Source organism: Mucor velutinosus, assembly GCF_035048745.1.
Source record: "Mucor velutinosus strain NIH1002 chromosome Unknown tig00000268, whole genome shotgun sequence".
Taxonomy (NCBI): Eukaryota; Fungi; Mucoromycota; class Mucoromycetes; order Mucorales; family Mucoraceae; genus Mucor; species Mucor velutinosus.
Window position 1 is genome coordinate 1 of NW_027041917.1, and position 27,256 is coordinate 27,256.

Genomic DNA, 27,256 nt, shown 5'->3' on the forward strand with positions numbered 1-27,256 from the left:
AACCTAACCCTAACCCTAACCCTAACCCTAACCCTAACCCTAACCCTAACCCTAACCCTAACCCTAACCCTAACCCTAACCCTAACCCTAACCCTAACCCTAACCCTAACCCTAACCCTAACCCTATCCCTAACCCTAACCCTAACACTAACACTAATGTTGATACCTCACACCAACACTAGTGCTTTGAAAAATTTGACCATGAAAGACCCCTCTTGGCCTCATGAAGAACAAATTTTTCACTTACCTTACCCTTACTTACACTGTGGACATTCCTGGTTGTAAGATCCTGATTATGCTTTCTATTAAAAAAAGAAAACTGTCAGAATAACTCCTGAAATCTGCTCATATTTTACCTTGTAATTGCCTCGGACTTGTTCTGTGGGACAGCGGCTTCTCTTATGGGAAGGGTTATAAGTAGTAAAATATATAGAGTGTTTTCAAAATAAAAAATGTGGGCGATAAAAATCCCCAATTTTTTCCAGGGTATTTATATTTTTTTCACCATTAGTCTCGGCACTTAACACCGAGTCTAAAAAAGGATCTCGGCACTTAACGCCGAATCTAAAAAAGATCTCGGCACTTAACGCCGAATCTCGGCACATAAACGCCGAATCTCGGCACATAAACGCCGAATCTCGGCACATAACGCCGAGTCTAAAGGGATCTCGGCACTTAACGCCGAGTCTAATCTTCCCTTAAATTTCCGGATCACGTCTTTCACCCGACTTATTCCGACTTTCGTGTGAAAAAATAATTTTTCAAAAAGATATATAAAGAGCTAGTATAATGCACCTGAAGAAGCTACATCTCTTGTAGCGAATAGATTCAATCTAAGTGTTTCTAGACTCTCTCCTTTGTTGCTTCTTTGGTTTTTGGATATATTTTCTATTATTATCTCTCTAACCCTAACCTCTCTCCAACAATCTGCTCTTTCTGGTCACCGCTCTCTCTTGCCGTCACCACTACAACTATATCTCTTTTGGATCTCTCTGTCTCGCTCGTCAAAACTTTTTTTCTCTCTCTCTCTCAAGTCAACCTCTTTTTTCTCCTGAACTGTCTTTTTTGGTATAACAAATGAACAATAATTCTGATAACTCATTGTATTCCAAGATTAATGAACAGGGCTTCCCGATTCTCATCCATCTGGATAATCTTCGCGTTGCCACTGAGGCTTTGATTTTCTTTCCTGCTGTTGCTTCTGTCTGGTCCTCGTTTCCCAAGTGGTGTCAAGAAGCAATCATGTACAGCATGAATGATGTCTTCAAGATACATCATCATGCTCAAGTCGGTTTGGTCAAGGCTTTGGATAGTCTCAAGGCTCACCTGGTTAATGGTACCTTTCCACAAGTCGTTCTCGCTGCTGTTCCGGGAGTTAAGAATCTGCATATGGACAATTCCCTGTCTGATGCAGATAAATCGCTTTTTTCTTCTTCCATTGAAAATGCGGTACTTTCGGCTCGTTCTGCTATTCTTAAAACCCTTATAGAAAGCAAAGAACGTGCACTACAGGCTCATCAATTGCAAGCATCACCCGCTTTTGTCCTAGCACAATGCCGTGATAGAATTTTTGAGTCGATTTTGGCCATGGGTGGTTCGATTGAACATCTTACCGATACCCAGATTCATGATGTGGTTCGTTCCCTGTGTCATCTCAGACACAACATGAATAATGTGCTCGAAACCCAGGCTTGGGCTAGAGTACAGGCCGAACGTAAACAGCAAAAGGCCAAATCTGCCGCTGATACCGTTATGGAATCTTCCTCTGACCTCTCTTCTGCCCAGCTCACTGACTCCATCACCAAGTTGGTTAACAAGACTGTTCAGTCAAAAATCTCGGCTCTTGACAAGAAATTGTCAAAACTTACTGTCTCTGGTTCCTCTTCTCGTCCGTCTTCTCGTCGTCCTGCTGCTTCGTCTTCGTCAAGAAAGCAAGGCAACCCCAAGTCGTCCTCTTCTTCGGGAAAAGGCTCTCGACCTTTGTCCGGCCCCACCAAGGGTCGAATCCAGAAAGGGGCCCCCAACCCCAATCGTCGTCTTGCCCCCGGTCCCACCCCCTTCAAAGCTTTGAAGGGAAAAAGAGGTTAAACCCTCTTAGTGGGCGTCACTACTCTTGTGAACATGGTACGTATAGATCTCCTACTACTTGTAGACACTTTGATGTTCGTAGAGCACACACTTATCCTCCTTGGTTTTTTCATAGTGCTCGCCTCAAAGATCGTATCAACTTTGTCATAAAGCATTCGTCCCCTCTATGGGCGGATACTTATATTTTTAATAAAGCTGTTCACAATTATTCTTCTATAAATATTCCAACTTCTGTTAGAAAATATTTAGGATTTGGTACAAAGTTTGTTCCTAAACCCAAAGCAAATCCTCGCTTAATTTTACCAAGCGTAGAAGACTTTACAAGACGCATTCGTATTAAGGAAATTTTCAAAGATACTCGTGATAATCCTGACTTTGATATTAGATTCCATGTCAAAACCTCGACTTGGAAACCTAATCCTTCCTCAAATACCTTGATTGAAAAAGGGCTTAGACTTGTAAAAAGTAATGTCATGCCTCTTAATCATCCTACACATTATCAAGTTTATAATAATAGACTTAATGATATTGTACCCAAGTTCTTTAAGGATTTTATTAATAATCCTGATATACTCATTAAAGCTTCTGATAAAAATCTTGGACTTACTGTTCTCGACACTAGCTGGTATATTCAAGAAGGACTTCGACAATTAAATGACCCCCGCTTCTATAAGCAATTAGACAAAAATTTCTTTTCTCCTGAAAATTTTGATTCTAATATTCAGAACATTGTTAGTACTGCTAATAGTTTATTATCTTTACTATGTTCTCAATGGGGTACATCCATCTTTAATAAACAACATGAGAAATATCTTAGGCATCGACTCCTTAATGATAGAAAGTTACCTACCTTTCATCTGTTGCCAAAGATTCACAAGACACCTATGCAAGGTCGTCCTATTGTTCCTTCTCACAGTTGGGTCACGACTGGTTTCTCTACTTATATTGATACAGTCTTACAAAAAGTACTTCCACACTTGCCCTATATTATTAAAGATACTAAATCCCTTGTTAAATCACTTGATGGAATTTCTATTCCTCAAGACGAAAGACTTTTATGGCTAGTTACTGGTGATGTGTCTTCAATGTACACTAATCTACCTACTACCCCATATGCTTTCGATGTTATTGCTAAAACTGTTGACAAATATCTTCCTCTTTCTCCAAATGATACTACCCTTATCAGAGAAACACTCAAGTTTGTCATGAGCAATAACTATTTTACTTTTCAAGGAATACCATATCATCAGGTCTCAGGTATTGCTATGGGTACTGCATGCGCTCCTGCTTATGCAAATATCTTGATGCATCATTTCGAAGAACGTTTCTTTGAATTTAATCCTGATTTTACTCTGATCTTTTATGGTCGATATATCGATGATATCTTTTTCATGTTTAAAGGTTCTGAACAAGAACTTAAAACTTTCTTGACTACTTTTGATACCAAACGTGCTTTTAGTAATCAATTAAAGATATCTTGGGATTATTCAACTACCTCTGTTAGTTTTCTTGACCTTCAAATTCATGCAAAACATAATAAAGTTGAATTATCCACACATCAGAAAATGCTTAATAAATACTTGTACATTCCATTCTCTTCTTATCATCCCAAAGATAATAAAGTTGGTTTTATTAAAGCTGAACTGATCAGATATATTCGTAACAGCTCTTCCTATCGAAGTTTTGCTAACACTGCTAAACAATTTTTTACTCGTTTACGACTCCGTGGTTACCCGCCACGATTCTTAATCTGGGTCTTTAGCCAAGTGCGTTACGATGACAGACCGAAATATCTAGAAGATGCTCCTCTTAGTACAGATAATACTCTTGTTCCTTTTGTTACAATGTATAATCCTATTTGGGAGACTCCACATCTTCGTAAAGGACTTAGGGAATTTTTTACTTTAAATCCACACTACAGACCAGTAGTTGCTTTTAAAAGAAATAAAAACATAGCTGATTTATTAAATCGTGCCAATGTACGCAAGTTAACGGGAAAACAGTTCCATTCATTACAACAGGATGGACTTTGTTGGATTTCGTCTAAAAAACGTAAACCATAACCCTTACCCTATCCCTAACCCTAACCCTAACACTAACACTAATGTTGATACCTCACACCAACACTAGTGCTTTAAAAAATTTGACCATGAAAGACCCCTCTTGGCCTCATGAAGAACAAATTTTTCACTTACCTTACCCTTACTTACACTGTGGACATTCCTGGTTGTAAGATCCTGATCATGCTTTCTATTAAAAAAAAGAAAACTGTCAGAATAACTCCTGAAATCTGCTCATATTTTACCTTGTAATTACCTCGGACTTGTTCTGTGGGACAGCGGCTTCTCTTATGGGAAGGGTTATAAGTAGTAAAATATATAGAGTGTTTTCAAAATAAAAAATGTGGGCGATAAAAATCCCCAATTTTTTCCAGGGTATTTATATTTTTTTCACCATTAGTCTCGGCACTTAACACCGAGTCTAAAAAAGGATCTCGGCACTTAACGCCGAATCTAAAAAAGATCTCGGCACTTAACGCCGAATCTCGGCACATAAACGCCGAATCTCGGCACATAAACGCCGAATCTCGGCACATAACGCCGAGTCTAAAGGGATCTCGGCACTTAACGCCGAGTCTAATCTTCCCTTAAATTTCCAGATCACGTCTTTCACCCGACTTATTCCGACTTTCGTGTGAAAAAATAATTTTTCAAAAAGATATATAAAGAGCTAGTATAATGCACCTGAAGAAGCTACATCTCTTGTAGCGAATAGATTCAATCTAAGTGTTTCTAGACTCTCTCCTTTGTTGCTTCTTTGGTTTTTGGATATATTTTCTATTATTATCTCTCTAACCCTAACCCTAACCCTAACCCTAACTCTGACCCTAACCCTAATCCTAACCCTAATCCTAACCCTAATATTAACATTAATACTAATCTTAACCCTAATTCTGACCCTAACCCTGAGCTTAACACTATCCCTAACCCAAACCTTAACATTAACTCTAACTCTATTCATGATTATAACCATTTCATTAACCATAGTCATAATTCTATAAGCTTAACATTAACATTAATCATATTCCTAATATTAAAATCCTGATATTAATTATTCATAACCCTAATTCTATTCATAATCTCTCATTCTTTAATATTGACATAGTCCCTAATATTAATCCTAGTTTAACTCTATGCTATTCCTATTCCTGATCCATAACCCTATTTCTAATTTTATCCCTGTTCATAATTTTTTATCTCTATTTCTGTCTCTAATTCTATCCCTATTCTTAATCCTATCCATATGCCTAATCCTGACCCTAATATTATCATTATCCTGTTCTTAACCCTAATATTATCCCTGTTATTAACCTTATTCATATCTTTATTCCTAACCCTAATATTAATCTTACTCTTGTTCCTAAACTCTAATTGTAATTCTATTTTATAACCTTATTCTACTAATAATCCTAGGTTTATCTGTTATATTCTTCCTAATCCTGATCGTATTTATATTCATAACTCTAATCATAATAGTATCATTAATCATAATCTTGATTATACATCTAATGCTACTTTAAACTCTAACTATATGTTTAATCCTATTCATGTTCTTTTTTCCCTATTTATTATCTTAATCCTAATCTTATCCCTAATTTTATCATGTTTTTTTTATTATTATATATATATATATATGTGTGTTATTTTTAATATTATCTATTATCCTTTATTTATATATTTATTATGTGTATTCCTTTGTCGTGTCTTCGTGTTGTGAAATATTGTTATGCATTTATGTATTCTATTTTGCTATATAAATATCATCGTGTTCATTGTATAGCGGTAATTATTTTTTCTCTGCTATGGTAATGCATTCGCTCCGCTATGGTAATGTATTCGCATTTTATTTTCTTTTATTTTTTTTTATTTTTTTTTTTACTGTTCATATTCTCTCTTGTTTGTTTTTTTTTTCTTTATCTCTGTTATTATTGTTATTATTTTTTTCTACTCTGTCTGTTTCTTTTCTCTACCCCTTTCCCGTTTTCTGTCTTCTTTTGCCTATTCTTTTCTCCTTTTATGTGTATTTTTTTTTCGTAGTTTCTTCCTCCTTTCTCTTTCTATAATTCTTTTTATTCCATTTCCTCGTCTCTGTGTATTTTATCCCCTATCCCTTCCCTTTTTTTCTTGTTTGTTTCTCCCTTCTCTCTGTATATACTTTCTCTGTTTTTGTTATTCTGTATTTCCGTTCTCTCTACCCCCATTTCTCTGTCTGAGTTTTTGTCCAACTTTCTTTTTTTCATATATCTTTCTCTGTTTATATTTGCGTTTCTCCTTCGTTTTTTCTTTATATGCTTGTTATCCCGGTCTCTTCCTGTGATTTATCTTCATATTTCCCTTTTCTGTTCTGCTTATATTCTTTATCCTCCTTCTCGAACCTTTTTCTTTCCGACTTTTTTTCTCTATTCATTCCTTTCTGTTTCTTTATCGCATTTTCTTTCCTTGACATTGTTTCTTTCGCCTTTCTTTTATCTTTGCCTATTTTCTTCTTTCATGTTCATTTTTTTTTTGATTTACTTCTCTTTTCGCTTTCTTTACTTCATTTCTCTTTTTTTTTGTTAATTTATTCTTACTCTTTTCTTTGCTTCTTATTCTTTACATTACTTCCATTTCTTTCGTCTTTTTGCTTTCCTACCATCTCCTTTTATATATCTTTTTTTTTCTTTGTCTTATATATTACATTCTGTCTTTTCATGGGTTTCTTTGCTTCCCTTTATTGATTTTGTCTATTATTTGTACTTTTTTTCTTAACTGTCTCAGTTTTTCTATCTGTTTTGTTTTATTTACCCGTTTGCATTCTTTTCTGTTTATTTTTTTTGTTCAATACCTCTCTCTTTCTATGTATTTATTTTTTATCATTTTAATTCCTAATTTTTCGGGTCCTTGTTTATCTAGTATTCGTTCCCATACTTGTTGTTGCTTCTTTTCTTATTATCTCAGTCTCATCCTTTCCCTTCTTCGTTCTTTTCTTAGTATCACAACCTTTTCTTATTCTTTTCATTGTTGCTTTGTTCTATTCTGTTTTGATTTTTTCTTTTAATTGTCACTATTCATTTCTTTATCACATTCCCTCTTTTATATATATTCTTTGTCTAATATCCCAATCTCTTCTTGTGGTGTTCTTACTTTTTGTCTAATCCCTCCTTTTTTTCCCTTTGTCCATTCTTTTGTCCTATTATATCAACGTTTGTTTTGTCGGGTATCATATTGAAAGCCGATGATAAGTTGTATCTTGTTCATCATTTTCCTCCATTGTTATTTTTCATTATTGATGAGCGATGTTGATGGCTTATTTAAGATTTATGACAACATATCAAGAAAGTGTAATGCTAATTATCCTGTCATGAACCAAGCTTCGATCTGGTACCTGGATTTAGAACCATGCAGTCCAAGTGTTATGTCTTCTTTATGCTTATCTCATCTCGGTGTTCAGGATTTAGGAGTATTAATTGATAGCCATTAGTAATCGATTAGTCATCATTAGTAATCATTATGTCATGCCAAGCTTTATGCAACCTTATCATGTCAAGTACCTATCAACGTCAAGTATCAAGCCAATGTCATAATTATGTAATTATGACTCATGTTTCAGATTACGAATCATTACGCTTATCCATGCTATATCCCTGTCTCAGCATTTATGTCCGCATCTCTTGTCAAGTATAAATATCATGTCCTTTTCCCCTCCATCCTTGACAGTTGTAGATTATCTTGTATATCTTATTCTCACTTACTTCAAGATAATCGTTTTGTTAAATAAATCCTCTGTTGAAATCAAGTTCTTGACACTATAATCTACCAAACAACTCCCCCACGTACGTTTTTCAAGTCACCTAAAGTCAAGCCACCCGAAGCCAAGCCACCCAGAAGTTTTTCAACCCCCGAAAATTTCCAAGTCACGAATTAGACACAACAATGTCATTATCGGAGGAACAGATCCACACCCTGCACGAGGTTATCTCACAATTCCGAGCACTACAGGATACTTTGCCGACACAACTGCAAGGCATTCGAGATACTTTGACCACTCAACAACAGCAAATCAATAATTTGTTAAATAGCTCAAATATCCCAAATGATTCGAACATCAAGGTTCCATTACCCTCCCCGTTCAACGGCAAACCTGGCCAATGCGGCACCTTCTTCTCTCGACTGGCAGTATATTTCGCAGCGAGCACCACCTATACACTACGGCCCAACTGATGTTCTCATGAGAACATCGATGTGCTCATATGAGAATCTATTTGATGTTCTCAAATGAGCACATCGATGTCCCGAAAGGTGAAAAATGCTCTCATATGTGAACATCGGCGTTCCTCAAGGTCTATTATAAGTCGGCCGATGTTCTTCTGAGAACATCCGAAATGTTCCCATGTGAGCACATCCATACTGTTATATGAGCACATCCATACTGTTATATGAGCACATCGATTTTCAGAAATTTGAAAAAAAAAATGCTCCTACCGGGGTCGAACCCCCAACCTATCGGTTGTGAATCTGACGTTCTTACCACTAAACTACTCGAATATCTTATTGATGTGTCAGATGCTAATACGCAGAGGTAGTATATGCAATCTGAGATCTGATCGAGATATAAATGGAAGTAGATATAGAGAGTGTGCAGTAAGATGTTATAGCCTTTTAGTTGAATGGATAAAAAGGTGCTTTATTAATATTAGATTTAAACATTGATTTTATCCAATATAGTTTGTGTAATGTTTTGCGCTATCCAGGTTAATCACTGTTTAATGTTCCTGGTAGCTGGCGCTCTAGGTTTAAACCTGCGCTTCTTATTCTTGTTTGTGTTTAGTCTGTCAATGATATTCTGCAGATCTAAATCACTGTCAGTATACCCTTCAGCCCTGACATTGAAATATATTCTTTCGCTTTAATAAGTAGTTATTAGGTAATTTTAAATTGCCATTTTCTCGTGCAACTTATAATACGTTTAGTAATTTTATGAATCTTACAGATAATAAAAGTCTCTCTGTTGCCTACAATATTATAGTTTAGCTATTCAAACCATTTTATTCATGTGGAAAACTGCACCTTCTCAAATGAGGACATCAATGTGCTCATGAGAACATCAGTTGGGCCGTAGTGTATAAATATTATGTCCTTTTCCCCTTCATCTTTTCCAGTTGTAGATTATCTTGTATATCTTATCCTCACTTACTTCAAGATAATCGTTTTGTTAAATTAATCCTCCGTTGAAATCAAGTTCTTGACATAACCATTGACGCTTGATAGCATATTTATAAGTTGGTTGGTGCTCTCTCGTTACTGTTAAGAGCTTTCTATATTTTTTTTAATAGTAAAACTGAAATTTATTATAACAGTTTAATGATATAATGATTTCAAACCATTTTTTTTACTGATTATTCCAGAGCACGCACTATGTAGTGGTATATATGAGACCGCTCAGTGAAGCAATCTCTAATGAGTGTTTAGAATAACGAAATATAGACGGAGTAAATACAATTAGAACTGAATATATTTATTATGTTATTCCAAGATTGAATAGGGATCAAAACTAGTGTAGATATCAAAGGTATTTATAGTTATTTGACAGTGCCGCAGCAATAGGACCTTGATCTTGAATGCGGGATAATTGTATAAGCCTTGAACCAGTAGCGAGGATGTGCTGCATCAAAACTCATGAACCACCAGTCAAGGATAAACAACAAAGATGATCCAGGATAGAATGTTCTTCCTAATGGCTTTGACGGAAGAACATTTGTCGGAATTGAAACCCACTTCCAGGGACGAAAGGCCATAGGTTACCACTCTCTAGGAACCAGGATATAGATTAGCCATTTGATGGCACCACTCATGTTCCTTCGTGCTGCTTGAATAAAGACCTCTCACTTCTACTATGCATCTCAGCTCATTCTCACATTCTCTTATGTAATATACAACGCCTAATACATTTGCCTCTCAGAGATGATCTATATCCTCAATAATGAGATAATAACTGGAAAACATTTTCTATAAGTTCGCATACGCGAACTGGGCTATCTTCGGCTATCTTAGGCTACCTTCCCCTATTTTTCAAACAGCGAGGTACTCGGTGTTTGGGAAATGTTACTAGAAATGATACCTCATGTTTCATGGTACTCAAGCACCGTGAGTCTTGCTTCTGATTGGCCATTTAAATGATACCTGTAATAATAGGATATCCTATTCTTATGTATCACTTGCCCTTTGTTCTGATTGGCTTTTAGCGTGATGCCCATGGTACCCATGGTACCTAAGGTACCATTTCTCGACGACTCACGACGTGAGTCGCCCAGAAATGTTATTATTAGGAAGAACAAAGCGATTTGCCCCTTAGTTATACTTCCAAGAGAATTGTTACATAATATCGTTGACCACTTTCAGCTTGAAAATTTTTCACGTCTGAACAGTACGAGCAGAGCGATTAGAAGCTGTTTGAAGCCCATCAAAGTAAATATCCTTGTGGTTATCAATGAACGTCAAATGACAAGATGGTGTTATGTCAAAATACAATGTAAAATTGAATCTGCCAAAGAATTACACTTTTATTGAGAATGCATCCCAAGGATGCATTTATATACTTTTCATTATGCTAGGGTTTACAGCATGATGATGAACTATAATACAAATAGGTTTACTATCTACCCAACAATTGATTTGTAAATCATGATTAGCATGATTTACCCAAAGGACCTAAGAATAGCCTAAAACCTTTAGTGTGAGACCTTGCTATGACATTTGATATAACACCACCCCACACCAGCATAAGACACATGCGAAACTTGGACATAACCATTGTTGTAGTAGATTGTAGTTGTAGTAGTTCATATAGTATATAATAGGCCGACATAACAAAAAAAGAAAAAAAAAAAGAAAACCATCATTAATATATGACAATCTGGTGCATGTTACTGCTTGATTAATCTTATGTATAGTAAACATGAATTGCATATATAACTTATGTATAGATTATTGGTATAGATAATTAATCATTAGGGCAACCGTTAAAAACCTATACACATCCAAAACCCGATGGGACAAAAGGAACTGTGAACAGGAAAAGGTATAGCCTTTCACCAAACAATTATACATCATCTTTAGCTAATAACCTTTCGCGCTTATTTCTTGATTTAGTCTCTCGCGTAGCAATCTCTCGGGTACTCAGAGCTTTCGGTGCCTTGCCCTTAGATGTCTTGCTATTATTAGCATTTACTCGCGCCCAATACTGCTTGACCACATCAGGAGAATCAAACATAGATGGAGGTTCCCATGAATTCCAATCTTCACTATAACCTTTCCATTTTACCAAATACTTGTAATTGGGTGCGCTACCTTTGTGATTGATAATAGCTTCGACGACATACGCATTTGAAGGATTGTCTCTAGTATCACTTGTGCTAATCAACTTGATTTGCTGCGTAGGTACATCTCTAGCTAAGAACGAGTTTGTTCTATCAGTAAGAATATAGCTTCCATTTCTAGTATGACCATGAACGTAAAATGGACCTTCATAATTTGGATCCGTCTTTCTGTTCTTGTTCTCAATATTCTTTATCATCACAGTAGACCCAACAGGATAAGGATTTTCCAAGATTCTGTGTCTCTTTCTAAAGTATTTACTATCCTTATCTTGCGTCTTCATTATCTGATCTCTGATTGCTGGTACAATGATTCTATCGATAAGATCTAGCTTCTCTTTGAATGCTTTCACATCAATTTCTTTCTCATGAAGAACAGGCTTATCTCCTCGATAATCCTTGAACTCATTGGGTAGTCTGTGGAACATTACTACGAATGGCATCATTCCGTGTAATCTCGATCTGTGAACATTTAAGCTTAAGGCTGTTCCATTCAGGTACAGATCCCAATCTTCACTTCGACCTTCCAACATCTTCATGATGATTGTCTTACAATTCTTAACTGCCGCTTCACAGCAACTGTTGCCTTGTGGTGTAAAGGCCAAACTAGCTCTATTCTCCACTCCTGCATGCTTCAGGATCTTTTCCAACAGGACATTGTGAAATTCAGCTCCACGATCATGTCCTACCACCCTAGGGTAGCCTAACAGGGAAAATATGGACACTAATTCCTTTGCAACAGTCGTAGCAGACTTGTCAGGAATAGCACGCAGTACAATAAAACGTGAAAATAGATCCAATACCACAAGGATAAAATTGTTGCCTCTAGGCGTTGTACAATCGAAACCACCTAGATCAAACACAACATGATCCATAATGCCTTCAGGCGCTTCTTGCTTTGGAGGATGATATACATGCTTTGCTAGATTGAACTGTCTGCATTTGTGGCAATTACGGATGTACTGGGTTATATCCTCTCTTAACCCTTTCCAATGCATGTTCAAATCTTGGTGTATTACTTGCTCCATAGCATGTATACCGAAATGGCCTAGCAGATGAGATTTTTCTAATATGCTCTGTTTCTCTTCATCAGTTGTAGGCGTTTGATAAACATCTAAATGACTGACGCAAAAGTAAAAATTTTCATTCTTTCTTTTCAATGAATTCGCATACGCTGTCAACTTAGAATTATTAAATAGATCAGAAGTCTTATTTGGAATGATTACTTTACTGGAATTGGAGATGCTGGAAGACTCACATGATAAAACTGTGTTCTTATCTTGTGCTCCCTTGATATCTTTTTTCCCCTTTTCCTCTTCATTCAGTACTCTTTGCTTCTTGTTCTTAGTAGCTGCTACTACCTCATCATCATGAGTATTCTTTCTCTTCTTATTACCCTTTTGCTTAACAATATCCTGTTTAATCAATATCTCCCTGTCGAGATCCTTGATGGAACATGTATTACCACTCTCCACCAGCGTATTGTATGGCCAGAAAAGACGCGACAATGTATCCGCCAATATATTGTTAATACCACTGCAAAACGTAATATCGAAATCCATTTCAAAGATAGTATCATAGTAGTTCTCAACCATTCTATCCAGTTTAGGTTTTGTATGTAAGAACAAAATACCGCGATTGTCTACAAACAAATGAAATGGGCGTCCATACAACCATTGATGGAACTTTTTGAATGCGTACACAACAGCAGCTAATTCACGTTTGGAGCTTCCCCATCGTTGCTCTGATGGTCCCAAACTGCGTGCAATGAAACCAAGATACTTGACTTTATTATTGATTACTTGATACATTGCAGCACCAATTGCATATGCAGAGCTATCCGTTACAACACATATGGGATAATTCAAGTTGGGCACACTCAACACTGCTGAGCTGACTAACAATTCCTGCAACTGCTTCATCAATGCAGTGTGTTCCGGCTTCCATACTTTGGTTATATCATGTGCGTTTCGAAGCTTATCTAGTGGGGCTGTCAATCTTGACAAGCAAGGTAAATTGGATCGAAAGAAATTGATCAATCCAAGGCGAGACATCAGCTCACGACTACTCTTTACGACAGGATACCAATCCAATACGTTGGAAACCTTTCGTGGATCGAGTGCTAGTCCATTACTAGATAGGCAGAAACCCAAAATATAGATGCTCTTTTGTGCAATATGCATCTTTTCCGTGTTGATACGTAAGTTAGCTCTAGTCAAACGATCAATAACTGTTTTGACAACCTCTGTATGCTTTTGTAGGTCGTTTTCAGTATAGATCGTGACATCGTCGATGAAATGTGTACAGACATCACTTAGATCAGCCAGCAAATTAGAAAGAATTTTCTGGGCATGAGATGAGACCATAGTTAATCCGTAAGGGCAGTGAGAGAAGGACCACGTCAGTCCATTCATGTCGGTAAACGTTAAATAAGGTCTTGATGCCTTAGCTACCTTAAATGCATGGAAACATTGCGATAGGTCGATTACCGTATAGAGGGAATGCTTCGACATTTTACGATGTAAATCACTTATCAAAGGCAATGGGAAACGTTCAAGCTTCTCTGGATCCAATGCATTATTAATAAACCGACAATCAATCACTACACGGTGCTCTTTACCAGTGTATTCGCCCTCACTGTTCTTCTTGCGTACAGTGAAAATGGGAGAGTTATGAGGTGTATTAGGTTTAGCTCGTTTGATCACACCATTTTCACGCCATTTCTCAACTTGCTTTTGGATCACAGGTCGCATTGCTTCAGCAATTGGAAATTGTCTTCGACATGTGTCCGAAAGTGGAGTATCCTTCTTTATAGGCAATCTAATTTCGCTATCAGGCAAATTACAATATGCTTTATGGCTGATACTAGTGTTTGCATCAATGAATGGCTGTAGTTCATTCATCATCAATTGACTCTCTTCCTTAGATCCATAAGGATCCTCATTTGGTATGGATTGGGTTCAATATCTGGAATCTCATATCCAATTCGATCAGACCAATCTGCAGCAATATTACCCAATGTAATACCAACTTTATACAGTAGATCCATGCCAAACACGCAATGGACATCATCAAATAAGTCAAAAACTTCAAATTTGGAATAGACAACTTTGGAGCCATAATTAATCTTTAGTTCCTCTTCAGTTTGTCCTTTACGATTAACAACAGTGTTACTTTGAGCCAGCTTAATAATACCATTTTTATTTACAACATTTAATTGCATGAAATCAAGTAACTTGGGCGAGATTGCACTAAATGTACAACCAGTGTCCAACAAAAACCATGTGTTAACCTTAACACCACTCTTTGATTCTAATATCACAGGTAGATAAAGAAGTCCATTAGTGTCCATGTTATTACTAGGCATCTTTTTGAAATATTCATTATTCAAATGCTTACATTCACTATCAGTATCCATGGATACGACTTCCTCCTTTTGCTTGTCCTTTGTAGAAATTGTGGCAACAGCAAAAGTTTGATCACTTTCCTCATCAGAGGATGACGAATCAGTATCATCATTGGAAGCAGGTCTTGGCACAATCAACTTGCTCTTCTTCTTTGTTATCTTTTTGATATTTTTGGGGTTCTTCTTGCATAATGCCTTATGCGCATACGTAAATGGTGTGAAACCACAATCATAACATTTAAGAACTTCACCAGGACTATCATTCCTCTTGCTTGATTGCTTGTCATGGCGGCGACCAGCACGACGAGTTTTCTTGTTGCTCAACGAAGCAGAGCCCTCAGCACGCTGATGTGCCTTGATCGCCTCCTTGATCTTATTGTTCAGTTCAGCGTCCTTTCTCTGCTTTTCCTGCCTATAATAATCATCTCTTCTCAACAAATCGTAGGCACTGCGCAACTGTGAGATAGCAAAATCCAAAGTGTCGCTTCCCTTGGAACGGGCTTGTGAAATGCCCATAGACACCGGTCCATACAAGTCGATATCCAGACCACGAAGCAGATAGTCTACCAGAGACGTATTTTCCTTGACTCCCGCTAAGTCCTTCAAGGAGTTAAACCTGTCAATGAAGTCTTCTAGATTGTCACAGTTGTCCAATTTAAGCGTCTTTAGCTTATTGAGTGCAGCTTTTCTTTCTTCTGCTTCCGAAGGGCTATATTTCACCTTGAGCTTGCTCTTGAACTGGCCCCAAGTAATTTCGGGATACTTTTGTATGATTTCTCTTGTCCAGGCAGACATACCCGTGGACATTTTCGGCTTAATAATTCTCTTCCAGTTTGCTTCGATCGACACACCACGAGACTCCAGTACATCCTGGAATTGTTGAAGGCATGCATCCATGGTAGGGTAGACAAACTTCTTGTTGTTAAACTTGTGTCCTTTCCATTGAATATATGGCGTATCTGGAGGTACTATGCTATTAGCAGCATTGGAATAGGCCATAGATGGGGAGAGCATTAGAGTATCATCAAACAACAAATCGTAGTTTTCCTTAGCCATGATCAATTGGCGTTTCAGGGCCCCAGCATTGGATGCAAGCGTGCCATCCTCAGGCATAGTGATAGACAGCCTTGTAGCCTCAAAAAGCCTTCTCCTCAACATCTTGATGTCCCTGGCCATGCTAGCCTGATGATCCATTCCCAAGGGTTGGATCTCACTATCGAAATCAAATTCCAATAGCTCACCACTATCATTCATGATAGTATCATTATCAAGAGTTGACAGATCGTCATCGCTCAATGCCTGATCAATGCGAGCGTCTTCGCTACAAGCATCAATACCATTATGCAGAGCATTATTGCTATGTTCATTTTGTAGAGACGACAAAGATGAACCAGAACCAAAACTTGCATCTCCCGATGCAGAGCGATGACCAACACCAGCTCCAACAGAAACAGTAGTAGGGTTTGCGTTATTCATAGTAGTAAGTGTAAAAAATTTATGGGATTCAAAAAAGTGTTATGTCAAAATACAATGTAAAATTGAATCTGCCAAAGAATTACACTTTTATTGAGAATGCATCCCAAGGATGCATTTATATACTTTTCATTATGCTAGGGTTTACAGCATGATGATGAACTATAATACAAATAGGTTTACTATCTACCCAACAATTGATTTGTAAATCATGATTAGCATGATTTACCCAAAGGACCTAAGAATAGCCTAAAACCTTTAGTGTGACACCTTGCTATGACATTTGATATAACACAAATAACATTCAGTACGATATTGCAACACTTTTTTATCAAGGTTAAGCACAAAGAATAAAAGGATTATTATTTGTAGCTTATAAAAAATGTTCGGTATTATAAAAACAAGAAAAGGCTTATTTGAATAAGATTAGACACAAAAAAACTAAAGATTTATTGATGAAGACAAGAGTTATTCTATTTATACTAAGTTCTGAATGCCAAAGTAGCAATTTATCTTGTACAACGCTTATCACATCTGGTGAACCTCAATATTTAGATAGCTGAGATGCACTTCACTTATCATAGCTTGTCCATGTTGTTGCACAACACAGACGTATCTACCCATCAAGAATACCTTAATCTTTATAGACAGTTGTAGCCCTTCCGGCACAACATCAATGTTCATCTGTATCAATCACATTATCCACATCAGGTATCTTGATTGGCAGCTTCTCGTCCTCCTCATCATCATCAACATCCGTTGCTAAGCAACCATGCTAAAGAAACACGCCTTCTGATTTAGCTTCCGTGTATTACCATGGTAATGCAAAAAAAGCTTTCTGCACAGAAAGAAGGCTCTCATATTCTTCAAGCATCTTCACAGTTAGCCGATCAGGAATCATCATGGATAAACGTAAACCTGAATACTTATGCCACCCATCAGCATCTCTATTGGATTCAAGCATCTGATAAAATTGACGACGAGAAGGTATGCACGATCTATCATAATCGAAGATGAGATTGTATTGGCATATTATACAAGCTGAGCACTTTACATCTTAAGCAGTAAATATTGAGTGTTCTGCTTTTACACAAAATAGTAGGTCAAAAGACAAATACTGTAGACTACTCTTTAACATTTTTATTGAAATAATACATAATATGGTGCATTACGGGAGCAAGTACCTTTTTTGTCGAATAGCCTGGCTATTCAGAGTCTTGAGTCTTGAGCTTATTAACGCTTTAAACATCTCGACATAATCCGTGTCCTTGATTACTTCATTTTTCAATATCAGCAGCGCTATCTCAACTGCAAACTTCTTTCCTTTGGCTAATGTCGACCCCCTTACTCTTTCAATACAGGCAGATATGGCATTTTCATCCATATTACTCTACTCCTTTCCGTTGAAAAGTATAGATTTTAACTTTTGCTTGTCCTCTTGATTCGATACTTTCCAATTCAACAATAGCGACCCAATGACTACAATGCTGTCAATTTCATCTAATGCATGTAAGCTTAAAGCACATGCGGTGCTGAAACCGTTGTCGTAAAATCTTTGCGATTTCAAATGCCAACCGAATCCACTTGCTCTCCTTGTGAAATTTCTTAGCAATCGGGATTGTCTGACTACTGGTGTAGAGGCGAGAGGAACGTAAACTCTCCAATAATCATTGAGAGCTAAACGATTGCCAAGAGAGGCACCGAGAAAAGCATCAAAATCATGATCGTTATAGTTACCACAAAGGCAAGCAGTAACCAAAAACTCAAAGTTTTTGAAGTAGATTTTGGCTTCGAGCCATTGATTCTCATACTCCCTCTTGTGTTCTACTACGAACTTGGGTTTTGAGGGGTGTTCACTCGTGATCGTGTTGTTTGCGCAATCATCTATTTCTTTTCTGCCCTCAGGTAGGCTTCGACCTGTGTGATGAATGCCCACGAACCATTACTAGTAATATCGATGCTTTCTACGAAACGACCGCCGACGAGCGCCACAAACGCATCTGCCTCTGCTTTTGATTTGGGTGTCTCAGCAATGTTCAGTATTTCCTCAGCATCGGCAAATTCATGTTTTTGCAGGATATTTTTGAGAGCAGTGGGAATGATACTTTTTGAATGAGTGCTAATTGCACCAAACGTGCTCTTGATATCTTGTATCTTCTCCCAAAGCTCAGCAACATCTTCTCTTACCAGAGAGGGGGTCCTCATTCCTCGTCTAGCTTCTTCTACTTCTTCGTTATCTTCGTCTTCATCTATGCCAAATCTTCTCTTCAATACGCTTACCGATGGCCGCCACATAAATATTTAGAATGAAACCTGTCTGGATGTTTGGCATTACCTTCTTAGATTGACTCTATTCTTGCATGAATGAGAGATGGCCTCTTCAAAGTAGCTACGGTCGCCTTGTTGCACATACAATACTAATTTATGATACTGTCTTTTCATAGGTAAACACTGTAAAAGTCGTTTAGCGATGCCGGCTCTTAATGTGATCTTTTCACAAGAGAAAGCTACACTTTCAAGTTGATAGAATCTACCAAGATATTGACGTAGATTACTGTAGTACTCAAAGGTGTCATTGATCAACACATGAACATGTCTTGTATTTGCCAGCATAAAGGAAGCGTTGACGAGCTGGGTGGTCTCTATGTCCCAAGTACTATCAAGTGGAATGTGACGAATGTGCTCCCACATTGATTTGCTTGTGCTTGCTAGTGTATATGTGTCCTTATGTTTGAGATTAGGAACAATGACTTCCCAAATATCAGGAGGGAAAATGCCGTAATGCTGTTTCGAATTGGTATCCATGTCAACGTCAAGAGATATGTAGCAGAAAAAAAGGACAACGTTCATGTATGCAAACAAACTCTTATTTTACTGATAACATCTCAAGCCTCGACATATTTTCCTCTGTATAATTTCGTATTTTGTGTGAATCCCTTTACACTTGATCCGCTGTGGTGTTACCATCCAATTAACTTGCCATCAGAGATTGGTTAATGTACTGTTTCAAATTATGTTTTCCGCCCTCCTTAAAACCTTAAAATGCATCCCAATATGTAAATAAACTACTCATGAACAATTGTCTAACCTGCAAAAGAGTTATAATCGATAGACGGTATACATGCTATTCAATAGAGAGAACATTGCACATTTTGCAGTTGATCTCATGTCATTTATTAAATCAAATAGTAGTTTGTGCAGGAAATCAGTATATGTAAAATTAAGGAGTAATCTTTCTATCTGAAACAAATACTATTGCACTTTCCTTTGTTATCAAAGCCAACTGTCTTTGATATTAACAGGATTAACCACGAGAAGGTGAAAGTGCTTGTAATCCCAAAAAATGGAGGTGGTTACAGACAATAGCCCCCCAGCTAAACCCTCATCTACCAAGTAGGAAACTTTAGCCGTTTCGTAAGTGACGTTCTTACTAAGAGCGTTCTAGTACCATAAAACAGAAGAGCATATCTCCATATCCTCAAAGTGCCTCCCGACAATACCCAATAGCCACATAAATCATCGCGAGGACACATTCCTCTGGAGCCGTGATAAGGATGATGAAAGACAAGCTCGACCATTTTCCTCGTTGTTGAAAGAAAGAGAAAAGGAGAAAATGAAAATTTACGAAATTTATAACCTGACACCCCCCCAAAGAGATATGCGTCGTGCTACGAAACACAAACCATTTTAAGTGTTTCAAGTGTTTCGAATCAAAGAAACCCATGTTATGTAGGATTGAAATGATAGTAATGAAATCTGCCTGGAGCCTCATATTGTCTTCTATCAAATTCAGTCTGAAATTACTTGTACGATTCAGCATGAAGAGAAATCAAACAATGCCAACATTTCATCACGCCTTTCATGCTAGTTGGTGTATTTAGTCAATGGCACTTAAAATTACTCACAGAAATATATCCAGCCAGATATTGTAATGATGTTTTCGCACAAAAAAAGTATCCTTGGAATGTTGGCTGATGGCAGTTTTTACAGTTACGCTTCATAATAGCGTTAATTCTCTATAAAAAGACTTTATATTCAACACTCGTATCAAATAGATACGTTTATTTAGATAAATGCGACTTACAAATTTTCCAAGATACATGCTCGTCCTTTTGATCTAATGCTCTTCATGACATTAACAATGAGTCAAAAGCTACAGTGCTATCAATGCTATCGGAAGCATGCATGCTTAATGCACAAGTAGTGCTATAGCCATTGTCGTATAGAAGAAGGCGTGGATGAGGGTTGATTCTGTTGTACCTGCTGTCTTTCTTCATTCATGAGGTCCATGGCAAAACGGTAATCAGAATGCTTCTCAGCAGAAGTAATCAGGGCATATTGATTGTACTTGTCGCAAAGATATGTTTCACGTAGTTGTTCCTGAGTATTGTATCTGGATCGATCTGGAATTTGTTCTAGAGATTTAGGCTTTGTCGATGCACTGTAGTAGGCACCCAGAAGGTACGTCTGTGCTAGGACGTCCTTAGTGGGTATACCAGCCACGCTACAGTTTCTTTCCAATTTCAAATAGCTTAACTAGGCGATTTTGGGTTTTTACTGGGGGACTGTAATTGCCTGCAACAATGCTTTTTGGGATTAGATGTGCTTTCACCTTCTCGTGGTTAATCCTGTTTTTCAAAGTGAAGATACTAAGCAAAGCACGCCTGTAGTTAATTTTAAAGAAAACAGGCTTCATCTATAAACATAATGATTTTTAGTTACCAATTAATAAAACAATGATATTGGTTCTCTTATTGTGGATCCACCAAGCCTTTGAGATTAAGATTTCACCAAATCAATCTTGATACCACAGTAGATTGGAAATATTACAGTTGGACAGTCTTTACAAATGTGAGCAATTGACAATGCATTAACCAGGGCCTCCTTGTCTCGAACACAAGAAATACAATGTCTGCATACCGAATTCATCCTTCCAGTGGGCAACAGATGCCACGTTTTCTTTTTGAGCAAGTATTCTTCTGCATATGCTTTTCTTGAAACCTCGTAGTTTGTGGATATTCTCTAAAGTCGTGCCAGCACTATTGTCAAGCAAGTGCCACAAACAAGCAATGAAAATACTAGGATGCGTACAAGTTGGTGTGCAAATTCACCCATCTTTATTCAACTGTTTATGCCATCATTTGTTGATGGTACTTTGCAATGTTCCCACCGATCATAGTGTTATTGAGCTGCTCCCATTACTTTCAAGCCTTTTATCTACCAAGATATGTGTTGGAAAATACCAATGGTGTCAGACAACAGAGACCATTTTGAACGAAACAAAAAAATACCTTGCAGCAACAACAACATCACCAAGAACCATTTAGATCAAACTCTGTACCCGTATTAGGCAATCAATTGCTGATAGATGAGGATTCGACACCAGCTACTACTACTACTACTACTACTACCACTACTACTACTAGTGCAATGGGTAATCCATTTGCAATGCAGCAGCAGCCTCTTCAAATTCAATATACAATGCAGCAACCACAGCAGCAGCAGTCTTTCATGTACCAACAACAGCAACAGCAGCGACCACAGCCAATTGTGCAAAACAATGTGTTTAGTAACCCTTTTGGATTAACAGCGACATCTTCATCTACTATCGCCACCACAGCGAATGACACTACACCTAATTGTAAGTATATTAGTGTAACATTAACTCTCTTTTGTCTAATTCTATTTCATGATAGTATCGTTTAATCAAGCCAGCATGGTGCAACAACCAATGCAACAACAGCAACAACAAGCTAATTTCTCTAATCCATTTTCTCAAATGACGCCAATGACTAGTTCGCCTTACACTATCAACAATAATACCTCTTACTTTATGCCAACGTCTACTACCCAGCCTCAGCAGCAGTCGTTCTTCAATCAACAGCAACCTCAACCACAGCAGCTATTCATGCAGCAGCAACAGCCTCAGCAACAATACCAATACCAACAGCAGCAGCAGACAATGTACCCTTGGTCATCTTCCGCTGGCACACCAAACACTTTGTTTTAAACTATCGCATCATGTAATGAATAAAAAAGAATTGAATTAGAGATGGATATAAACTCGTGATTTGGATAAGGAACCACTTTTCCCGACATTGGCATTGCAATGCGCTTGAGTAATGGATTTGCCGTGATATGACAACATGTGCATCACGAGTGATTGGGGTTTCAAAGAATACAGGTCATCATTTGGATGAGATATACATTATTGAAGACGTTCTTTTTTGTAAAGATATCCATAAAAATAGTTTATTGTACTTTGGGCCATTTAATATAAACTTTCAGTGCTGGCACAAGTACTTGAAACAACTACTTCTCTCAAAACACAAATTTCTTCTTTTTGATTACTTGATTATTCATAGCTTTCATCCTTGGAGCAAGCACAGTTTTGTACATCTCCGGGTACAATGACTTGTCCACTACAAGGTCGCGAAGAACCATCATCTCAATGTTGACAACCAGCCTTTTTCCTTTACTAAGGCGTAATTCCATTAGATCCGTTTTGTTCCCATCTGCGTATGGGTTTTTGAAATTGATTTGTTCTAACAGCTTTGAATTTGCCAATAATGCTGCCAGTTCTTCTTTCTTATCATCGTTGTTCACCATCATTCGCAGCAATAGCGAACCAGCAGCAGCAATGATGTCGTCGAGGGGAAGATTCAAGGCAGAGGCACTCGAGAATCCTTCATCATGAAATCTCTTTGATTTGTAGTGCCATTTGTAGCCACTTGCTTTCTTGGTGAAATCACGAAGCAGCCTGACATCTCGGATGTGAGCTTCGGTGTCTGATGCCAAGTACACTCTCCAGTAACTGTTTGTTGGTATGTTTCGTCCAAGAGATGCTCCTAAAACTGCTTGTGTATCTGAACTGTTGAAGCTTCCATGGACACATCCTGTGACTAAAAACTTAAGCTGGCCGAAATAAATCTTCGCTTCAGTCCATTGATTTCTGAATTCTCTCTTTTGCTCGATAATGAAGAGAGGATTCGCGCGATATCCAAGGGTAATAGTGCTGTAAGCACAGTCATCTACACTTGCAATGCCCCGGAGGTACACTTCGACTTGCGTTATAAGAATATACAATCCTTCAGTTGAAATCGCAATACTTTCTAGAAATCTTGGAGCCAAAGATTGAATTACGTTGTTTGCGGTTTCCACATTGCTAAGCTCTTCACGACGAGGAGCGTTTTGGGAGAGAATCTGCATATCCACATATTGATTGCTAGTCATCAATGATTTAACTGCGTCTGGGATAACCGCACGAGGATCATCATGGATCCCGCCAAACGTTTGCTTCATATCGATGATTTTGCTTCGCAAGTCTCCTATATCGTTCCTTACTGGAGACGGCGTCCTCAGTCTCCTTCTTCTCATATCATCAAGCTCGTTTTCTTCATCTGCTTCCTCTTGGTTCAAAAGCCTCTTGCTATTTTGGAATTTGAGTATGGAACTGGCTCTTTAATCGATTTGGGCGCTTACCCTCTAACCACCACTCCTCTCTCCTTCATGTACACTTCAACTTTTGTAAAACATCCAACTTCACTACCTTTTAGGTGTATCACAATATTATGTGATCTGTATATCCGAGGGATACAGCATATGATTCTAGTGGCTATTTTTTCCGTCAATGACAGCAATGTCAGATCAATACATGAGAAATGGACGATCGATGAAAGTAATGATTTGAGTTTGCCATAGTCGTTGATACTGCCTCTGATTCGAATTGAACTGACAGTTGAGTGATGAAAGCTACCGAGCTTATTGTCAGAGGGATCAATGGTAGTAAATTCAGGATAAGAAATCTTATTGACGATGTTCCACATCAATCTACACGATTTCGAGAGGCTGAATCAATCATAAAAGTTCAGAAATGCAATAATGCAACTCCAAACCTCTGTAGAAGCGCCAGCATTAAACAGTATAATTGTTTGAGAAGCCATTAAAGAGAGGTTTTCGCTCCTAGCCGTATGGTGCTCTAGATATGGCCATAACATGAAACACTTTACAACATTATGTAACAAATTGTAGTCGTGACCAATTGCTACTCCTTATTTTGACTCTTTTTGTACCCACACCTTTGATATCCTTTCTTTTCATTCAACATTTTGTTTTTTACGTAGACCTGTCTTCAACATTTCAAGTCCTCGCAGTTGCTACAGAAGGTGGGCCCCTCTCGACATGTCATGCTTAAAGATACACTACGGCTCAACTGATGTTCTCAAATGAGCACATCGATGTTCCCGAAAGGTGAGAAATGCTCTCATATGGGAACATCGGCGTTCCTAAAGAACTATTATAAGTCGGCCGATGTTCTTATGAGAACATCCGAAATGTTCCCATGTGAGCACATCCATATTCTTATATGAGCACATCGATTTTCAGAAATTTGAAAAAAGAATGCTCCAACCGGGGTCGAACCCACAACCTATCGGTTGTGGATCTGACGTTCTTCCCACTGAACTACCCGAATATCTTATTGATGTCAGATGCTAATACGTAGAGGTAGTATATGCAATCTGAGATCTGATCGAGATATAAATGGAAGTAGATATAGAGAGTGTGCAGGAAGATGTTATAGCCTTTTAGTTGAATGGATAAAAAGGTGCTTTATTAATATTATATTTGAACATTGATTTTATCCAATATAGTTTGTGTAATGTTGTGCGCTATCCAGGTTAATCGCTGTTTAATGTTCCTGGTAGCTGGCGCTCTAGGTTTAAACCTGCGCTTCTTATTCTTGTTTGTGTTTAGTCTGTCAATGATATCCTGCAGATCTAAATCACTGTCAGAATACCCTTCAACCCTGACATTGAAATATATTCTTTTACTTTAATAAGTAGTTATTAGGTAATTTTAAATTGCCATTTTCTCTTGCAATTTATAATACGTTTAGTAATTTTATGAATCTTACAGATAATAAAAGTCTCTCTGTTGCCTACAATATTATAGTTTAGCTATTAAAACCATTTTATTCATGTGGAAAACTACACCTTCTCAAATGAGAACATCAATGTGCTCATGAGAACATCAGTTGGGCCATAGTGCGCAATTGCTTGTAAAATCCATGTCAGTTTCTTGCCACTGCTTGACCCAATTGTATCTTTCTTCAATCTTCTCGGGACTATTTCGCTCTACAGAGTGGAAATGAGCCCTTTTAAGAGAAAAATGACGCTTTTCATAAAGAAATGTGTGCAAGGCAAATTGGTGAATATCAAGGCCAACAAACTAAGCATTCGGTTGTTCCATTATTTCTTCCAAAACTGAGTCTGGTTTTTCATCTACTATGCTGATCAAAGCCATTTTGTGCTCTTCTCGAAGTTTTGCCGGCCTTCCAACCTTGCTGCTCTCTTTTTTGTGTGGTAGGTTCTCCTCTTTTGCCAAACTCTCCGCACCTTTCTTGTACCAGTTTTGACCAGTACTGGGAGGGATATTTACCATTTTACATGCTGCGCGGATGCTCAGTTGTTTCTCGTAAACGTAAAATAAAAACTTGTCTTTATCTTCAGGTTTGTATGAACGGTACCTTTTTCTTTTAATTTCTCTTGAATCCACTTTTTCATCATCATCTTCTTCTACACTATCTGCCGCACTCGTCTTGCTTGGCTTTTCTAGTGGCTTCAGGTACGTATACTCACCAAAGTTGGTTATGTTAGCCAAAGGGTATTGTTCATTGTCTATCTCCATGGAGATGACAGCAACTGATTCACCCTGCTCATTGCAGAGATTGCCGTTTCCATCTTCGAAAATAAATTGATCCATTGAATGAAGTAATACTTGTGACAAGAAAAGAACTAAAAGTGCATCAAATACACTTTAATTTTTGCACGAAACTTATTTTGCAGGTGCACCAATCGTATTTTAATGAGTGCACCAAAATGATTTTTGGCGGTGCTCCAAATTGATTTTTCTAAGTGCACCAAACTGCTTTTTATTAGTGCACCAATAATTTCCGGAAATAGTGTACATCCTTTGCAAACGATGCTTTTGTAGCACAAGAGAAAACTTTTTCATCTTCCTCCAAACAACAAAAAGGGGAGGACAACTGTGCTCGAACAGCAGATCAAAATGCCATTACATGCTCATGTGTTTTTTGGATGCATTCAATTTCCCACAACACAAGATTGTCCTACATGTCAATCCCATCAGAACGTGGCTTGCATACCATGTCTCTTTCGGTCCAGATTATATTTGAGAGAGGCCCATGAGAAATGTTTTCCCTCCTCTCGTTCATTTTAAAATTCAAGTTTTTCCCTATTGTTCAAATGGCTAAATGATTTCCTATATGCTGTAGATGTATTTGTCGCACAAAATCTAGATTTCGTATCTTTGGTTGTTGTTGAGATCATCGGTGGAAAGCTACTAGCAACTTGCATCATAGATGCTAATGAATGCCTTGGCATTGCATTATGTTGCATGAAAAGGGTGTGAAAATGTCGCCATCAGGGGTTGAATCTCCATCATGATGGAAATCATAATCAGAAGCGGATGGCGAATCCAAAGTAAACCAACAATGAACAGTTTTTGGAATACGCTAGACTGTATTGTATAAAGAAATCATTGGATTTGCACATCAAACAGTAAGCGTTCCACAAGAGATCCGAGATGTTGTGCATGTATGAGATTCATCAATCAGTTCTGATGGTCATTGGTTGATATGAACAGGCCTTCATTTAAACTATTAGTTCCATATGATAAAAACGGATAATACATCGTTTGGCAACGGCCTCTTTCGCTGAGGATTTCCACATGTGCTGCATTTGATGGATGAAATGCTTTATCAACATGGACTTTTGCCGAGATGTCGAACATAGCATCAATTCCGTTCATATCCGGAGCGCTCCACGACGGGACCATGGATCATACAGCTTTAGATA

The 27,256-nt window shown here is 37.8% G+C and overlaps 10 protein-coding genes across 10 annotated transcripts; 4 read left to right on the plus strand and 6 right to left on the minus strand.

Annotated features, from left to right (window-relative positions):
* Window positions 1-1,077: 1,077 nt before the first annotated feature.
* Window positions 1,078-2,088, plus strand: ATC70_003773 (uncharacterized protein; the record flags this gene model as incomplete). Its single annotated transcript, XM_064823128.1, has 1 exon — window positions 1,078-2,088. The coding sequence occupies one exon, from the start codon at window positions 1,078-1,080 to the stop codon at window positions 2,086-2,088; it is 1,011 nt and encodes a 336-aa protein (XP_064678440.1).
* A 33-nt stretch (window positions 2,089-2,121) lies between these two features.
* Window positions 2,122-4,151, plus strand: ATC70_003774 (uncharacterized protein; the record flags this gene model as incomplete). The annotated part of the gene is made up of 3 exons (XM_064823129.1): window positions 2,122-2,124; window positions 2,204-2,231; window positions 2,284-4,151. The coding sequence occupies 3 exons, from the start codon at window positions 2,122-2,124 to the stop codon at window positions 4,149-4,151; spliced, it is 1,899 nt and encodes a 632-aa protein (XP_064678441.1).
* A 3,909-nt stretch (window positions 4,152-8,060) lies between these two features.
* On the plus strand, window positions 8,061-8,348 carry ATC70_003775 (uncharacterized protein; the record flags this gene model as incomplete). Its single annotated transcript, XM_064823130.1, has 1 exon — window positions 8,061-8,348. One exon carries the CDS (start codon window positions 8,061-8,063, stop codon window positions 8,346-8,348), a length of 288 nt encoding a protein of 95 aa, XP_064678442.1.
* Window positions 8,349-11,226: 2,878 nt separating this feature from the next.
* On the minus strand, window positions 11,227-14,253 carry ATC70_003776 (uncharacterized protein; the record flags this gene model as incomplete). The annotated part of the gene is made up of 1 exon (XM_064823131.1): window positions 11,227-14,253. One exon carries the CDS (start codon window positions 14,251-14,253, stop codon window positions 11,227-11,229), a length of 3,027 nt encoding a protein of 1,008 aa, XP_064678443.1.
* A 152-nt stretch (window positions 14,254-14,405) lies between these two features.
* On the minus strand, window positions 14,406-16,382 carry ATC70_003777 (uncharacterized protein; the record flags this gene model as incomplete). The annotated part of the gene is made up of 1 exon (XM_064823132.1): window positions 14,406-16,382. One exon carries the CDS (start codon window positions 16,380-16,382, stop codon window positions 14,406-14,408), a length of 1,977 nt encoding a protein of 658 aa, XP_064678444.1.
* A 1,881-nt stretch (window positions 16,383-18,263) lies between these two features.
* TAL1_2 (sedoheptulose-7-phosphate:D-glyceraldehyde-3- phosphate transaldolase) lies at window positions 18,264-18,674 on the minus strand (the record flags this gene model as incomplete). The annotated part of the gene is made up of 1 exon (XM_064823133.1): window positions 18,264-18,674. One exon carries the CDS (start codon window positions 18,672-18,674, stop codon window positions 18,264-18,266), a length of 411 nt encoding a protein of 136 aa, XP_064678445.1.
* Window positions 18,675-18,710: 36 nt separating this feature from the next.
* On the minus strand, window positions 18,711-19,184 carry TES1_2 (acyl-CoA thioesterase; the record flags this gene model as incomplete). Its single annotated transcript, XM_064823134.1, has 1 exon — window positions 18,711-19,184. One exon carries the CDS (start codon window positions 19,182-19,184, stop codon window positions 18,711-18,713), a length of 474 nt encoding a protein of 157 aa, XP_064678446.1.
* Window positions 19,185-21,809: 2,625 nt separating this feature from the next.
* Window positions 21,810-22,389, plus strand: RAS1_1 (Ras GTPase; the record flags this gene model as incomplete). Its single annotated transcript, XM_064823135.1, has 2 exons — window positions 21,810-22,020; window positions 22,076-22,389. 2 exons carry the CDS (start codon window positions 21,810-21,812, stop codon window positions 22,387-22,389), a joined length of 525 nt encoding a protein of 174 aa, XP_064678447.1.
* Window positions 22,390-22,700: 311 nt separating this feature from the next.
* ATC70_003781 (uncharacterized protein) lies at window positions 22,701-23,681 on the minus strand (the record flags this gene model as incomplete). The annotated part of the gene is made up of 1 exon (XM_064823136.1): window positions 22,701-23,681. The coding sequence occupies one exon, from the start codon at window positions 23,679-23,681 to the stop codon at window positions 22,701-22,703; it is 981 nt and encodes a 326-aa protein (XP_064678448.1).
* A 1,926-nt stretch (window positions 23,682-25,607) lies between these two features.
* On the minus strand, window positions 25,608-26,141 carry ATC70_003782 (uncharacterized protein; the record flags this gene model as incomplete). The annotated part of the gene is made up of 1 exon (XM_064823137.1): window positions 25,608-26,141. One exon carries the CDS (start codon window positions 26,139-26,141, stop codon window positions 25,608-25,610), a length of 534 nt encoding a protein of 177 aa, XP_064678449.1.
* Between the last annotated feature and the right edge of the window lie 1,115 nt (window positions 26,142-27,256).